This window comes from Bos indicus x Bos taurus, chromosome 29, assembly GCF_003369695.1.
Source record: "Bos indicus x Bos taurus breed Angus x Brahman F1 hybrid chromosome 29, Bos_hybrid_MaternalHap_v2.0, whole genome shotgun sequence".
In the NCBI taxonomy this organism is placed as follows: domain Eukaryota; kingdom Metazoa; phylum Chordata; class Mammalia; order Artiodactyla; family Bovidae; genus Bos; species Bos indicus x Bos taurus.
Genome location: NC_040104.1, coordinates 48,851,633 through 48,868,783, shown reverse-complemented (window position 1 = coordinate 48,868,783; position 17,151 = coordinate 48,851,633). Strand labels below are relative to the sequence as shown.

The 17,151-nt window shown below is 41.8% G+C and overlaps 1 protein-coding gene across 1 annotated transcript in view; it reads right to left on the bottom strand.

Moving 5' to 3' along the window:
- FAT3 (FAT atypical cadherin 3) overlaps positions 1-17,151 on the bottom strand; it is an 801,278-nt gene that overhangs the window by 445,291 nt on the left and 338,836 nt on the right. Inside the window, 1 exon segment of the mRNA XM_027532628.1 lies at positions 11,692-12,006. Within this exon segment, the coding sequence (XP_027388429.1) occupies positions 11,692-12,006 (315 nt within the window).

Sequence of the window (17,151 nt, the reverse complement as noted above, 5' to 3'; positions counted from 1 at the left end):
CCTCCTCCAGGGGGTCTTCCTGACCCAGGGATGGAATCCAAGGCTCCTGTGGCTCCTGCATTGCAGGCAGATTCTTTTACAGCAGAGCCCCCAGGGAAGCCCTCTGAGGACCGTGATGAGAGGTGAACTAGCTAATCTGTGAAAACCCGGGCACAGCTGGGGCACAGAGCAGATCCGCGTTTGGCTTCCTTGGTTAAGGTTCCCCTTCTTGCTGTCACCCCCTGGAGGAAGGAAGCGCACGCCGGGGAATATGCAAGAGTCTCCCTTTAACAATGTCTGGAAAGAATGAAGAGAAGCGGGCAGTGATTTCAATTAAAATTCACTGTTTCTCTCAGAACAGAAGAAAGTAATAAACCAATGCAGTAAATTACTGATGTGGAGTTAATGCCCAGATAAAAGATATAAAAGGGAAATTTACGACTTTAATCAACCTTTTTTCATTTATATATATATGTATATATAAAACTCCATCATCTGCTTTATTTACGTGACTGTGTCCCCCTCCCAAATAATTGTCAGTAATTTCCAGCAACAGCTATGCCAGCAGCTGAGCCCCAGGAGCAGGATGGGCATCTTCTGGGTATCTGGACCTGCCCCTCCCCCATCCCTCCTCTGGAGGCTGGAGGACGAGAGAGGCCAAGCAGCAGCACAGGCATTGCTGCTCAGTCACTCAGTCATGTCTGAGTCTTTGTGACCCCGTGGACTTCAGCACGCCAGGCTTCCCTGTCCTTCACCATCTCCTGGAGCTTGCTCAAATGCATGTCCGTTGAGTCGGTGATGCCATCCATCTGTCGTCCCCTTCTCCTCCTGCCTTCAATCTTTCCTACCATCAAGGTCTTCTTTAATGAGTCAGCCCTTCGCATCACGTGGCCAAAGTCAAAATTGGAGCTTCAGCTTCAGCATCAGTCCTCCCAGTGAATATTCAGGACTGATTTCCTTTAGGATGGACTGGTTGGATCTCCTTGCAGTCCAAGGGACTCTCAAGAGTCTTCTCCAACACCACAGTTTAAAAGCATCAATTCTTCTGCACTCAGCTTTCTTTATAGTCCAACTTTCATATCCATACATGATGACTAGAAAAAGCATAGCCTTGACTGCTGCTGCTGCTAAGTCGCTTCAGTTGTGTCCGACTCTGTGCAACCCATAGACGGCAGCCCATCAGGCTCCCCTGTCCCTGGGATTCAGATGGACCTTTTCCAGCAAAGTAATGAATTTGCTTTTAAAGATGCTGTCTAGGTTTGTCATAGCTTTTCTCTATGCAACAGCACAGAGACATGAGTGATACCACAGCATTGCTGAATAAGCAGTAGGCAGAACAAGCAGCATCCAACCCAGGTGGTGCTAGCGGTAAGGAACCTGCCTACCAACGCAGGAGAGAAAAGAGAACAGGGTTCGGTCCTTGGATTGGGATGATCCTCTGGAGGAGGACATGGCAACCTACTCCAGGATTCTTGCCTGGAGAATCCCATGGTCACAGGATACAGTCCATTGTGTCTCAAAGAGTTGGACTCCACTGAAGGTACTTAGCATGCACGCACCCCTCAGGGAGGGGCCTCTGAGCCACCTGCATGCCCAGGGTCTGTTCCCAGACAGCCATCTCTTCCCTCCAGCTTGTGCTTGCTCAGGCTTCTGTCCGTTTTGCCCAAGATCCCCTGGAATTGGTTTCATAGAACTCAGCACCTGAAAATCCTTTTCCCAAGTAACAGTCTTATTAACTCAAAGAACCGAATCTGTTTCTCATGAATGCTGTTGCCTAACTAGCAGCCTCATCCGTAAAAACTTGACTTACTTTTGGTGGTCAAAGTTTTCCTTCCTAATACTTACAGAGACACCAATTCTCACCTAGCCGAGTCTTTTCATCCTATGGTGTATCCGAGGAGGATGATCTCAGACACTGGTTCTGAGTCCCCACAGATCTAGCAGTTCTCTGGGGCTTATAAATGAACACTGCGTAGTTAGGAGAGCCCTAATCTAGATATAGGACTGAAGAATCTCTGGCTGAGGGCCAACGGATTTGGGTTCTTCTTTTTCACCCACTTTTATTCCAGGGAAGAAACAATCCACACACTTATCCGTTAGAAAGCTGACATTAAGCAGAAACGGGATATGGAGCTGCTTAAATATTTCAAGGGAATAAACCCTGGGACCCTCAAAATAATCTCTTGATGCTGTTTCCTGAAGAATGCTGCACAAAACTGACTTTGATGAGGATTTTGTCACCAGCCAAATCCTTTCCAAATACTGAGAGTTAAGAAAACGATAGTTTCATCCACTTTCATTCTGCTAGAAGTTATTGTTTTGTTCTTTTTTTGCCAATAAATTTGATTTCAAATACTCATAAAATCTTTAAAACACAAGGAACCTGGAGTCAGAGGAAAATTAGGGGTACCTTTGGATTTCCTCCTTTTTCATTTTATTTCACTTGATTATTATTAATATATATGCAACTGTATCTATATATTGATATATGCACACATGCACTTTTTGAAAATGTTAACAACACCGTCACACTTCCCTAATAAGTCACTCATCTGGCACAGGGTTTTTTTGTTAAGGGCATATGAAACAGAGTCTCAGAAAATATGCCACGTGAGTTCAATGGTTTTCAATGAGTTCCAAATATTCCAATGAGTTTTACCCCAGGGGATGTTTGACAATGTCCGGAGGTATTTTGGCTGTCACAGCTCATGGAAGCGGTGCTAGTGGCATTTTGGAGAGGCCAGAAATGTCACTAAACATCTTATAATGCATAGCACAGCCCCCCACAACAAAGACTTACCCAGTCCCCAACGTCAAAGGGATTGAAGCTGAGTAACCCTGAAATCCGTACTTAAATTCACAGCCATTCTAACAATCAGGCCACAGGAAGGCGCAGCCAGAGCCCACACTAGGTGAAAACACCCCCCTTGTGATGTACCCGCCCCCCCTCAGCAAGCCCTCTGCACCCTCAGAACCGCCCCGAACCCCTAGTCCACACTTGTGAGTCGATCTCATGGGGAAACGCAGTCTCCCCAGAGACACGACGACAGTGCAGAAAAGTTCCCTTTGTCCTTGTTCCTGTGAAGCACATTCACAGGGATGCAAAGGTCACCGCTGAATTTAAATAACCTCCTGTGATAAATCTGCATGAGGCCGATTTGTTCTACTGGACTTGTTGGATTAAATGAACACAATTTAATGTTCTATAGGACAAGGCCTCCTTTCATGGCTGAAGGAAGGGGCGAGGGTGATTTACAGTTTCATACATACTCATTCGCTGCATTATCTGCTTTGTGCCCGGACTTATGAATATCAACTCATCACCCAGCGGTCATTTCTCCCCATTCAGGAGAATTTAGCTTTTCACTAGGAAGGCATAAGGAACAAGAGACTGTAATAAGAGATTTCTGCAATGTTCACTCAAAAAAAAAGCATCAATATTTGTCCCCTTGTTCCTCAATGTGTGTGTGTGTGTGTGTGTGTGTTAATCTCTGATGTTATAAAGCAAGGTCCTCTTCTGTTTTCCAGGAAAAAGTATTTTCCTAAGCAGATTATCACTGAAGAGAGCTGGGCATCAACAGAAGGCTTAGCTTACCTAAGATGTTAGATTATTTTTTGAGCACCCCTGTCTTCTGAGTCATCATTCTTTTTATGATGATAAACTAATTCCGAAGGTTTGTCTATTCATTAAAGTAGTTCTGAATTCCATTTAGCAATGGTTTCTGCTTAATTCTATATATTTGGAAAGAATAAAAGGGTATCCAAACATTGATATAGCCCAGATTTTTATTAACCAGTCTTAGGAATCACAATGTTTTAGCTCATGGACCATTAAAGAGACAGGATTTTCATTTTTCCCTACTTCATCAGAGTATCTGACAGCTATGAGAGTTGATTGTAGGGGCAGGTACAGAGAGCACTCTGCATTCATGGTCAAGTCTCAGAATCCCAGCTCTGGAAGGCAAGAATGTATGGATAAAGGATAAAGTTGGCTGCCCTGTCTCAGGTACATCCCTCAGCACTGTGTTACCTCCCTCCTTTGTTTTTCTTTGGATACTAAAGTCCTGAAGCTTGGGAACCAAGCTTTCAGGGGAGCAATGTCAGCATCACATAGGACTTTCTTAGAAATGCAAATTATTGAGTTCCTCCCTAGGAATCTGTAGTCTAACAAGCCTACCAAGCAATTATCATCATGCTGAAGTATGGTCTAGAGTTTCCTCTCTCAGTTACCCCTCTGGATAACATGTTCCAGGTTTGTCTTAAACAATATACCAAAAGGCACACTGATGCTTTTTATTTATGTATGTATTTTGGCCACGCTGCAGAGCACATGGGATCTTAGTTACCCAACCAGGGATCGAACTTCTGTCCCCTGCAGTGGAAGCAGGAAGCGTAGTGTCTTAACAAATGAGCCACAGGAAAGTCCCAAGCTGATTAGAGTTAGTTCAGAAACTAATAACATCCAATGTTTTAATAATGTATCCCTCCCATTTGTATAGGGAAACTGTCTAAGCCCAAGGGAATCAATAGGTAAGGTTAGGCTTTGATATATTCCTACAGCAGACATGCTTTTGAAGAGAATCTTCCTCTCAACTCCCCTAAGAAGAGATGGCAGTGAGTCATCCTCCACATCAGGGGTCTTTGGTCAGGTCAACGCCACGACGCTCACACAAAGTGAAAGAAAGCTGAGCCTCCACCTCCTCTCAAAGGTAGCTGGAGACGCCATTGGCCAGAACATGGGCCAAAGGGAGATATCACAACCGCAGGAAGGAGTTTAGAAAGTCTATGCCGTGGATAGTCAACCGTCAAAAGGTCTGGATTAAGTAAGGCTCACTTCCAGAGATGCAGGGTTTCAACACAGCATAAGCTAACCCTGGTTGGATGTTTGACAGAGGCAAAGCAAAGAATAAAGGGGTCTCTCTTAGTCATGATTTTTCCTCTCTAAAAAATTATTTTACTAGGCCTCTCAGAAGGTAGACATAAAACCCAAGGTTGTAATAAATCTAAATATTATCAAACAAAAATAAAAGAGATGTGCATAGTTGCTACTCAAATATCTTCCAACATTCCAGACATTTATAAGTCTTTTAAAATTCCTTCTTTAATGATATAAAGCCTCTCCAACTAGCTCAAGTAGCAATGGATGGGCTTTCAAGGTCAGCTTAACGTGTCCACAGTCCCTGAGTAATTTTCTCACTTCTCTCTTTGCAGACTGATCCATTCCTCAGGCCTCCCACTTCCGGGGTCTTCAAGTCCTCACACCATCCTCTCCCACTCCAGCTGGCATTGAACTCTGCCCCACCCTGACGTATCACTTTCTTCACAACTTATATTCCACAGAGTTTGGCCATTTATTATTTTTTTTAATAATCTGTCTTACACTCTGCTAAAATGCATTGTATGCATGATGGGCCTATTTTTCCCAAGAGAATAAATTCCCTAAATGCAGTAATGTCTTATACTTCTGTTCTATCATCCATTCCACCAATGCCTGAGGTCTAGAATAGCAGAGGCACACACAGCCCACTTAACACTTTATAAAACCCAATGGAAGGTTCCAGCGCTACACACTGACTAGGAAGGGAAGCCACTGCAGCAACGTGGATGAACCCAGAGCTTATCACACTAAGTGAAGTAAATCAGACAGAGAACACCATATCACATCGTATCATATCACTTACAGGGGGAATCCAAAAAAGGGATATAAATGAGTTTATTTACAAAACGGAAACAGACTCACAGACACAGAAACCAAAATGATGGTTAACAAAGTGGAAAAGGGAGGGAAAATTAGGAGTTTGGGATGAACAGATACATGTTACTATATACAAAATAGATAAACAAAAAGGACCTACTGTACAGCACAGAGAACCATATTCAATGAGCCACCAGGGAAGCCCATCAATATCTTATAATAACTTACCATGGAAAAGAATCAGAAAAAGAATATATGTGTGTGTGTGTGTGTGTGTGTGTGTGTGTGTGTGTGTGTGTGTGTTTGTGTATCAACCAGTCCATTCTGAAGGAGATCAGCCCTGGGATTTCTTTGGAAGGAATGATGCTAAAGCTGAAACTCCAGTACTTTGGCCACCTCATGTGAAGAGTTGACTCACTGGAAAAGACTCTGATGCTGGGAGGGATTGGGGGCAGGAGGAGAAGGGGACGACAGAGGATGAGATGGCTAGATGGCATCACTGACTCGACGGACGTGAGTCTCAGTGAACTCCGGGAGTTGGTGATGGACAGGGAGGCCTGGCGTGCTGCGATTCATGGGGTCACAAAGAGTCGGACACGACTGAGTGACTGATCTGATCTGATATATAGGGGACTTCCCTGGTGGCTCAGACAGTTAAGCATCTATCTACAATGTGGGAAACCCGGGTTTGATCCCTGAGTCGGGAAGATCCCCTGAAGAAGGAAATGGCAACCCACTCCAGTACTATTGCCTGGAAAATCCCATGGACAGAGGAACCTGGTAGGCTACAGTCCATGGGGTAGCAAAGAGTCGAACACGACTAAGTGACTTCATTCACTTTCACTTTCACATGTATATGTGTGTGTGTGTGTGTGTGTGTGTGTGTGTGTGTACATATCTAGGGAGCAGTATGCTTGCAACTTACACAAACAACTCTAATGGGGAATACAGGATGACTAACAAGATTACGCTGCAAAAGTGCTGCACTCAATATGCCAGCAAATTTGGAAAACTCAGCAGTGGCCACAGGACTGGAAAAGGTCAGTTTTCATTCCAATCCCAAAGAAAGGCAAGGCTAAAGAATGCTCAAACTATCACACAATTGCACTCATCTCACATGCTAGGAAAGTAATGCTCAAAATTCTCCAAGCCAGGCTTCAGCAATATGTGAACCGTGAACTTCCTGATGGTCAAGGTTGTTTTAGAAAAGGCAGAGGAACCAGAGATCAAATTGCCAACATCTGCTGGATCATGGAAAAAGCAAAAGAGTTCCAGAAAAACATCTATTTCTGCATTATTGACTATGCCAAAGCCTTTGACTGTGTGGATCACAATAAACTGTGGAAAATTCTGACAGAGATGGGCATACCAGACCACCTGATCCGCCTCTTGAGAAACCTGTATACAGGTCTGGAAGCAACAGTTAGAACTGGACATGGAACAACAGACTGGTTCCAAATAGGAAAAGGAGTATGTCAAGGCTATATATTGTCACCCTGCTTATTTAACTTTTATGCAGAGTATATCATGAGAAATGTTGGGCTGGAGGAACCACAAGCTGGAATCAAGATTGCTGGGAGAAATATCAATAACCTCAGATATCCAGATGACACCACCCTTATGGCAGAAAGCGAAGAAGAACTAAAAAGCCTCTTGATGAAAGTGAAAGTGGAGAGTGAAAAAGTTGGCTTAAAGCTCAACATTCAGAAAACGAAGATCATGGCATCTGGTCCCATCACTTCATGGCAGATAGATGGGGAAACAGTGGAAACAGTGGCTGACTTTATTTTTCTGGGCTCCAAAATAACTGCAGATGGTGATTGCAGCCATGAAATTAAAAGACGCTTACTCCTTGGAAGGAAAGTTATGAACAACCTAGACAGCATATTAAAAAGCAGAGACATTACTTTGCCAACAAAGGTCCGTCTAGTCAAGGCTATGGTTTTTCCAGTGGTCATGTATGGATGTGAGAGTTGGACTATAAAGAAAGCTGAGCACAGAAGAATTGATGCTTTTGAACTGTGGTGTTGGATAAGACTCTTGAGAGTCCCTTGGACTGCAAAGAGATCCAACCAGTCCATCCTAAAGGAGATCAGTCATGGGTGTTCATTGGAAGGACTGATGTTGAGGCTGAAACTCCAATACTTTGGCCACCTCATGCGAAAAGCTGACTCATTGGAAAAGACCCTGATGCTGGGAAAGATTGAGGGCAGGAGGAGAAGGGGACAACAGAGGATGAGATGTTTGGATGGCATCATCAACTCAGTGGACATGGGTTTGGGTGGACTCCGAGAGTTGGTGATGGACAGGGAGGCCTGGCGTGCTGCGGTTCATGGGGTCACATAGAGTCGGACACAACTGAGAGACTGAACTGAATAATAATAACAACATTTATTGAGTGCTCTACTAAATGCTAGCATGCTGGCACTGTGCTAAATGGTTTCCATACTGTAGACAAGACTACAGTAAACACTCTGAAATCCTAGAGGAACTTCCCACACCTGTTCCCAGAATCAGCCTGGACGACCACTCAGTGGCCAGCTTGGATTTCACTACAAATGCTGGAAGAAAGCATTCGAGTTCCTGCTCACCCAGAGAGACAGGTGAACACCAGCCTGCTGGGTGTCTCCAGCTTAGAACACGTGAGCAGGGCTCCAGTTACTGACAAGCCAAGGCAGGGCCCTGCCTAGAAGCTGCGTTTGATTGAAATCAACTGCTCAGCCTGGAATCAATCAAGGTTTCTCTGTACAAGCCAGAAAGGACCTAGGAGCATTACAGCTTTTGTTTTCCTTCTTAAGCCACAGGAATTATTGGAGAAAGTCCACAGACTACTGACTTTAAGTGATTTTAGGTCTGGTAGAAAAAACAAAACAAAACAAAACAGTTCTTTAGGTAGAGAACAGAGTGTTCATCAGAGAAATCTCTGTCTCTCTCTCCCTTCTCAAGTTCAGGACATCTGTTATCTGCTGCAAGCTGTGGACCCTAAGCATTGACATTATTTGAGTTTGCATTAATCATTTTAATCCTTATTTATTATGGAGCACATTGCCAAAGCAAAACGAAACTCTCTAAATTTCAGCTCTACCACAGAGGAATGAAAGGTCAGTTTACCCAGGTCCACATCTAGTTGAAAAAAATCTAAAGCATAAATCTTACCTAAATATACCAGTTAGGTACATCTCCCCTGCATTCCTGAAAAATGTTATATTAGTGTAACCATTGCAGACAAAGGGCTTTAGAGAAATAAGAGGTATGCCCCAAATTAAAGCGTCTCATTGGAGGGTTTGTTGAATTGGAGGGAAATTTCTCCATGGACAGGATTATTAGAGCAAGAGTTACACCAGGCTTATGGTTCCATGCACCCCAACAGAAATAGGAACAGCCATAATATGATTCTTTTGGAGATTTGTATTTCACCAATGGCCTTCAAACACATCATGACATTGAAACTTCATGAGCAATTCGTATGAAGAAAGCAAGGCATTTTCCTTCTCTAGGTAAGAACTTGAGGCCCTAGGAGATTAAATGATGTGCCTGTAATCAGTTACAGCAGTCAGATGGGGTACCAACTTTCTTTGCACAGTTTCAATGTGCCAGCCACTGTGGTGACCACTTCACATGAGAGCCTCTCTATCCCTTGCAACAATCCTTTCTCACTAAACAATGAAGTTCAGAGAGGTTCGATAACTTGCCCAAGCTCATAAAGCACAGAGAGTCTGATTTAGTCTATGTTTTTCTTTGCAGTTTATGGTGCTTCCCAGTTAGATGTACAGAGCAAGGTTTTGAAAACCAGGACTTCTAACCCCAAATGTTACCTCCTCCATGAAGTATACCCTGACCACCACTCTCACCTGCCCCATATTGAGTGAAACTCTTCCACCATAATCAGTTATTGCACTCTCTCACTCTACTTTCACTCTATCATAAATGCTTGTCATTTTACTAATTTCATGTACCTTTGGGTCCCTGATAAGCGTGGGCCATCTCTTGAGTTTATAACTCTATAAAGTAGATCTTGTTTGTAAGCCAGAAGGCACAGTACACGCTTGGTGAATGACTAAATGGAGAAACAAAATCCAATGTTTTTTTATCATGTGTCTGAGAATTACAAAGTGTGCCATGCGTTCCTTTTAGACTATTAGAAAAGTTGGTCTAAATTGTCATTCTTGGAACAAATCCTTTTTAAAAATCTACAACAAGGACAGGGAAATTATAACTATGATGAAGTTCCTATCATGTAATGCAGTCCAAATTTTGATAATACAGGACTTTCTGAAAATTTATGCATAAACTTTTCAAAGCTGTATAAAAGACATCTTTAGTTACAGGAGTCTACATGCTCTCTGCAACTAATGTTCATTCTATGGTCTTCACCTCCAACCCAAATTCTTCCTGTGACATGTATTCTTTCCTTAATTTCAGCCATGAGTGCGGGAAGAGACCAGTTGACATTGGCCTTGTGCAGTGTCTTTTGCAAAAGAGGGCACTGGGCTTGCCCTTACTGACTCAAATGCCAATGGAATCAAGAGAGAAGACTCAGAATCTAGCTGGGGTGTTTCAGATTCCACAGGGGAGTGAAATGTGAAGATGGCCATGTCCTCAACTTCTTTTCTGTGACTTTTTTTGTCTTTGTCCTTTCTTCTTGTTAATTTGCTAGAGTATCTGAATTCATTTCTCTTTCACCATACTGCAGAGTCCTTGGCTACAGTGAGAGGTGAATCAGGAGGGCAGGCATCCTCACTTGCGTGGGTTTAAGGCGGTGCTGAAGGGATGGGCGTGGCTCCAGCTCTCTGGGCCCTTCCTCAGGTTCAGGGAGGCCTCGATCAGACACTGGTGGCTGATGACTACTCTGTCTTCTAAGGAAATGAGGGTCGGATCCGGATTCAAAGCTATTCAAATGCTGAACTCTGCTTAACAAAATGACTAACCTACTCATATTATAGTTAGAAAAAAAATCAATAGTTAAAAAAAAAATCCTTGGCATTCTCTTTACATTATGCTAATGGGAATCTGGCAGTTATAAAATGCTTGGGGTCAGCGGTATGTTTCTACTCAAACAAATACAGGCAGGAAAAACAACTATCAACTTCATCAGGACTTTGTCAAGAAAGCAGAACACATCCCCACCAACATACCTCCATCACCCAGCCTAACTTTTGACCAACATCAACTTGCCCAGTGGGAAACAGCAATAATATCTTTATATTCTTCTAAATTTCAATTAATTAAAACTGCATCCATCTCAGCTCTCACTGAGTATTTCACCCTCTTGTACATATCAAGAAGAGGCAAATCACAAGAAAGCAACGAACTTCTGAGATTTCCTCTGCAAAGCATTTTTTTCCAGTGCTATATACTTGCTTCTTGCTTCAGAATACACTCAACCAACTCCACACCTGCCCTTTCTGATCCTTAGCCAACAAGTATAGTTTTCTGCAATCTCTAGAAACTTTTAAGCAAAAACCCAGAAAATTAAAAAAGTGTGTTTTATGTAAAGATTTAGATACTGGAAGCTCTTCTAAACATAACACTTCATTGATGGGTAATACAGAAATCACAACAATCTGGGCCTTAAAGTTAAGGCTTTAAGGAGATTATTTATAATGAGCTGGATTAAGGCCAAGTGAGGGAGGCAGTCTCGAAGGAGAGGCATCACAAAGCCAGATAGCGAGAGAACTCAGCATAGCCTAGGCTATGTTCTCCTAAGAAAGCGAGAGCAAGCAGCCAGCTCTCTGAATGGTCTAGGAGCCATTTTTTATAATTATGACTAAAGCAAACCTAAGGCTTTCTGAGAAAGCCTCTTAATTTCTGTTAGATCACTTCACTTCCATTCAGCTGAGGTTAAAACATACCGAAACAGACTGGAAGAACATTCACCTTTTCAGAAACTGTTCCCAGAAAGAAGGATGCTCTTCTCCACACAATGAAATAAATAAAAAGGCACAGCAAATACCAGAGTTGTGAATTTAAAAGGTGGACTAACAACTGAAAAAAAAGTCATACAAGCATCCCCTTACCTGTTTTGACGTTGATGGCAAAAAAGTTCTGAGGATTCCCGCTTGTAATCCTGTAGGTCAGTTTTTCACTGGAACTAGAGTCAGGGTCCTCAGCCTGGATCTGAATGACCGATACATCCTTTGGAGAGTTTTCCATGACAACAGGATAATAAATAGGTTCCGAGGTCAGCGGGGCGTTGTCATTCACGTCTTCAATTTCAATGTAGACCTCAATAGTGGAATAGAGTGGAACAACACCCCTATCTGTGGCGTACACGGTCAGCCAGTACGACCCCGTTGTCTCTCGATCAAGAATGTCTGCTGTAGAGATGACTCCTACGAGAGAGTAGGGAAAGAGTGACTGAGAGAGCAAACCGGGAAGAGACTAAGCCAATCATCTCCAATAGAGAAGGGCTGTGCTAAGTAATAATGGCAAATGAAAAAAAAAATACAAAATCAAGATGTTTCTCTTTACATCAGAACATTATTTTCCGCAAAACTATACTAACTAGTTCGTCTACCATTTGAGACGTATAATCACATTCACAAATACTTTATTTGAATTTCCAGCGTGGACAAAACACATACACACACACGAGACAGCTGGGAGCAATGGGAAGAGAGTGGGCAGAGGTCAAAACACTTCCCATGATGCCTGGGAAATCAGTGCACAATCACAGCAATATTCCCATTTACCCTGAGGTTGCATTGATTTCTTATGCAACCAAAAGCTTTCCCAGGACACAATATTTTATCTGTTCATTCACAAAAGTGAAAAAGACCTTTCAAGTGTTCTTTAGCCTATTGGGATGGAAACTGCTTTGCATGCAAAAATATAAGCCTCCTTGATGCAATTCCCCTACAAATCAAATGTCACAGTTATTCCAAAGGAATCAGAGAAGACACCGTAATCCATACAAACATACTTTCTGCATGAGCTCTAGGTCCCTCAAGAACTCTACAGAGGGCCCTAAATAAACTCTGAGCCACTTTGAGGGATATTCGTGGACAAGCATTTTTAATTAGGAGCAGAAAAATGCCCAGCCTGCTCCTTCCCACCTTTCTCATTTCAGGGTTGAAACAAGCGCCAAACAGGAAATCAAACATGTGCCAGAAAAGTCAAAGGAAAACACAGTGTTCTTGAATATCATTACAGCCCTCACCCAAAGCACCAAAGCTGCAGAAACTTACTGCAAGAACTCTTAAGTACTTACCACTGTGATGGGAAAACTCTGGGGCTCAGCTTATAAAAGCTCTAAAAGTAATTAGGATACTCATGAAAAGCATGGAATTCCTGTAAACTGTTACACTGTAAAAAACATCCATGGACGGGGTGAAGAAGCGGTTCTCCTGTTCTGGCCTGAATCTTCTATCCTTGGTTCTCCTGTTAGAGTTTTGACCATATTAGGCACATAATATGGCCTACAGATTTTGACTAAGCAAACTGCCAAGTGGAGGGAGGAGAGCATCTGTCCAGAAACAGGCCAGAATAGAGTTGCCTAAAATTCAAAACAGCTAAGTGATTCAAAGGGAGATTGTACAACAGATGTTGAAGTTTTAGGTCTAAAGTTATCCACCAAAGAACCCTGCAAACTTTCTAATTCTCTCATAGAGGGCTACTACTGCTAAGTCACTTCAGTCGTGTCTGACTCTGTGCGATCCCATAGACGGCAGCCCACCAGGCTCCCCAGTCCCTGGGATTCTCCAGGCAAGAACACTGGAGTGGGTTGCCATTTCCTTCTCCAACGCATGAAAGTTAAAAATGAAAGTGAAGTTACTCAGTCGTGTCCGACTCCTAGCAACCCCATGGACTGTGGCCCACCAGGCTCCTCCATCCATGGGATTTTCCAGGTAAGAGTGCTGGAGTGGGGTGCCACTGCCTTCTCCATAAATGAGGGCATTAAGTCTCAAATGTGAGTATGTAACGTGTTCCAGGTTGCATGGCTAATTGGAGAACCCAGGTCTGCCTGCCTTGAATGTTCCGCTTCGAAATCCAGACTCCATTACTTGCCACCTCTTTGACCTTGTACAATGTGTTTAAACCCAGCAAGCCTAGTTTTATCACCCCTATCTCAGTGCCATGATGATCATGTAATTAAATGCATGTTGAGTGTTTGGCACAAAGTTTGCAACATATTATAGTGTTAATAGATACTGAGTATATGTTAAACCAAGATGAATCAAAATAAGTACCCCAAAGCCTTGCAAATAGTAGCCACACCCCAAAGTAAGGGTGAGGAGAGAAGGTGAGAAGTTTGGGATGGAAAGTCTTATTAGATATTATTTTCTTCTCCAGTCATGTGGCATATTATTGCTTGGTCTTTGTGACTGCCCATGATACCTTTTCATGAAAATATCTGGCTGGTTTGGGGAACAGCAAAGTTAGTCCATTAAAAAGAAAATTTAACAAGGAACAAAATCAAAGAAGGTAGGTCAGCTTTGTCTGTACCTTGCCTGATCACCCACCATGCATGCACTCACATGCACAGACAGCAAGCATCTGCACACACACACACACACACAGATTTATAGTCACAGAATTGTTCTGTGGTCCCTGGAAATCACTTAAATCTCTTTTCTTGCACCTGTCAAACTGGGAGATGGTGTATTACTGGCTTTGGACATTTAGGTGATTTTGAAAAATCCTTGGATGAGAGGCACCCACTAATGTAAATTAAAATATATGGGTGAATTTTTACTCTATTTTTTAATGAAACATCAGACATGTCCTCTAGAAGTTAGAATTCTCTCTCATTAATATGAAATATGTTTATGGCTATTTACTCATTAAGTTGAAGTGCAAATGAGTATCTTGGAACACAGAGTTCAGGCATCATTCCTGATCCAAAAATCTGAGGACAAAAAGAAAAGAATGACTGGGAAATGTGTTGACAATTATTTTAAGATTCATCCAAGGCTCCATATTAACCATATTAAGCAACTAATGCCCAGCGATAGCATTTCCTCACTTTCTTCAGTGTTTCACAGCTAATTATGATCCACATGGTCACAATTAAAAAATGAGCTTTTCTATCAAGCAAAAACTCGCTTCTGAGGTTTCCAAAGACTACCAAAATCATATAAGCCCATTGCTTTTTTTAATTACTACCATGCATTCCTTTTTACTTTTTCAATTGAGGTATAATTGGCATACAATAACTATACACATTCAAAGAAAACAATTTGTAAGTTTTGATACCCTTGAACCATCACCACCATCAAGACAACAAATACAATCATTATTTCCAAAAGTATTCTTCATCCCATTTTTTAAATTTAAATAGTATTTAATAATAAGCAAAATCAGACAACATTTTGGTGATTACATAATTATAAGGAATCCTTCTTGTGTTTTTTAATCTAATTAAAATGCTCTCAGATTTTGCCTACCCCTCCTCCCCATGTAACAGATTAGCATCTGGTCCCATCAACTCATGGAAACAGAGGGGAGAATGTGGAAGTAGTAACAGATTTTATTTTCTTGGGCTCCAAAATCACTATGGACAGTGACTGCAGCCATGAATTTCCTCCTTGAGAGAAAAGCTAGGACGAACCTAGACAGCATATTACAAAGCAGAGACATCACTTTATTTATGACGGTCCATATAGTCAAGGCTATGGTTTTTCCAGTAGTCATGTATGGATGTGAGAGTTGGACTATAAAGAGAGCTGAGCGTGGAAGAATTGATGCTTTTGAACTGTGGTGTTGGAGAAGACTCTTGAGAGTCCCTTGGACTGCAAGGAGATTCGATCAGTCCATCCTAAAGGAAATCAGTCCTGAATATTCATTGGAAGAACTGATGCTGAAGCTGAAGTTCCAATACTTTGGCCACCTGATGCAAAGAGCCGACTTATTGGAAAAGACCCTGATGCTGGGAAAGATTGAGGGCAGAAGGAGAAGGGGATGACAGAGAATAAGATGGTTGGATGGCATCACCAACTCAATGGACATGAGTCTGAGCAAACTCCAGGAGATAGTGAAGGATAGGGGAGCCTGGAGTGCTGCAGTCCATGAGGTTGCAAAGAGTTGGACACGACTGAGTGACTGAACAACAATTAAAACAAAAATAAACCGTCTACAGTGAGCTTCTAAAAGCAAGTTTCTGGGGGTGCTGCTCAGTAGAGAGGACTCAGGTAGAATATCCCAAAAGCAGATGCATCCTTCTCCTCACGTTTCACCTATCACAGAAATACACAACATAGACCCTACTGAGGTACCCAGCTTTATGTTGATATTTATTAAGATGCCCATTAAAAAGTTCTTTAGAAATACAGTTGGGATTTTTTATACTCTTTGAGATATGCTTAGGTTTATAAAAAATTTTTCCATCTATTTCTTCTTACTGTATAATAAAGGCAGACTGGAATTATTTAGGTAACAATATTTAATAGTATAAGCAGGTACATAAACTGTATTTATTTATTGATTAGAACTGTGCACAGTTTGAAATGGAATAAGTTGATCCCAGCATGAAGCACATGCCAGCTATAGTTGTTTTCTTTTTGACAAACAAATTATTTAAAAAAAAAAAAAAAACTATATATACCTTGTTCTTATCGACTAAGCTCTGAATATTGGAAATGAGAGGAAAAATTCATGGAGCTGTTCAAAGCAGATGACTATCACAGGCTGGGTTACTCAACTCATCATTTTCCAGCCGTATCTCGATATGGAGCAACCAAGGTGTCAAATGATATCTTGCCCCAGAAAAATGACACCCAAACATCCGCAACTACTCTAATAAAAAAACTGTCAACAAATGGTTTAGGGAATGCTTTGGTGGCCATGTGCCTACATAACATGATGAAAACCCCTCTTCCAGGAAAAGTATTATAGATTTTGAGGCAGTTAAAAAAAAGACACACACACACAAACCTTTAAAAACACCCTGGCAGTATATTCTTTGTAAATACTTCTAATAGAGGTTTACCTGTTTCCTTGTGCATATATATATCTTTAATTCTTATTCCCAGTTAGTCAAAATATTAACTCCCAATGCTCAGTGCACTTACATTTTATAAAACTTCTTATTCTGAAATAATTATAAACTATAGGAAGGTACAAAGAAATGAACTAGAGTTCCTGGGCAACCTTCACCCACCTTCCCCCAGTGTTAACATTAAGTGTATTTTTAAATTACTTATTTCTTCAAGAATCAAACACTTACTACTTTTATATCTGAGAGAACATGGAATTCTTTCATGGGCTTCATAATCCCTTTTAGCCAACCCTTGCTTGACTTTATTTAAGAGGATCACACAGATAACTATTTTTCTTTCTTTTCCTATTCATTCCTAGACTTGTATAAAGCTCTTATGGCCTTAGGAAGGATCACTGTTCTGAGCCGCGTGTGGTGATAATTAGGGCAAGAACAGGGATTTTATCCTCATAGCTCAACCCAGGTCACTCCATTCACACCCATGGTCATCCCTATAACCTTTACCACTCTGAAACAGACTAAAATCAACGGCAATCAGCTA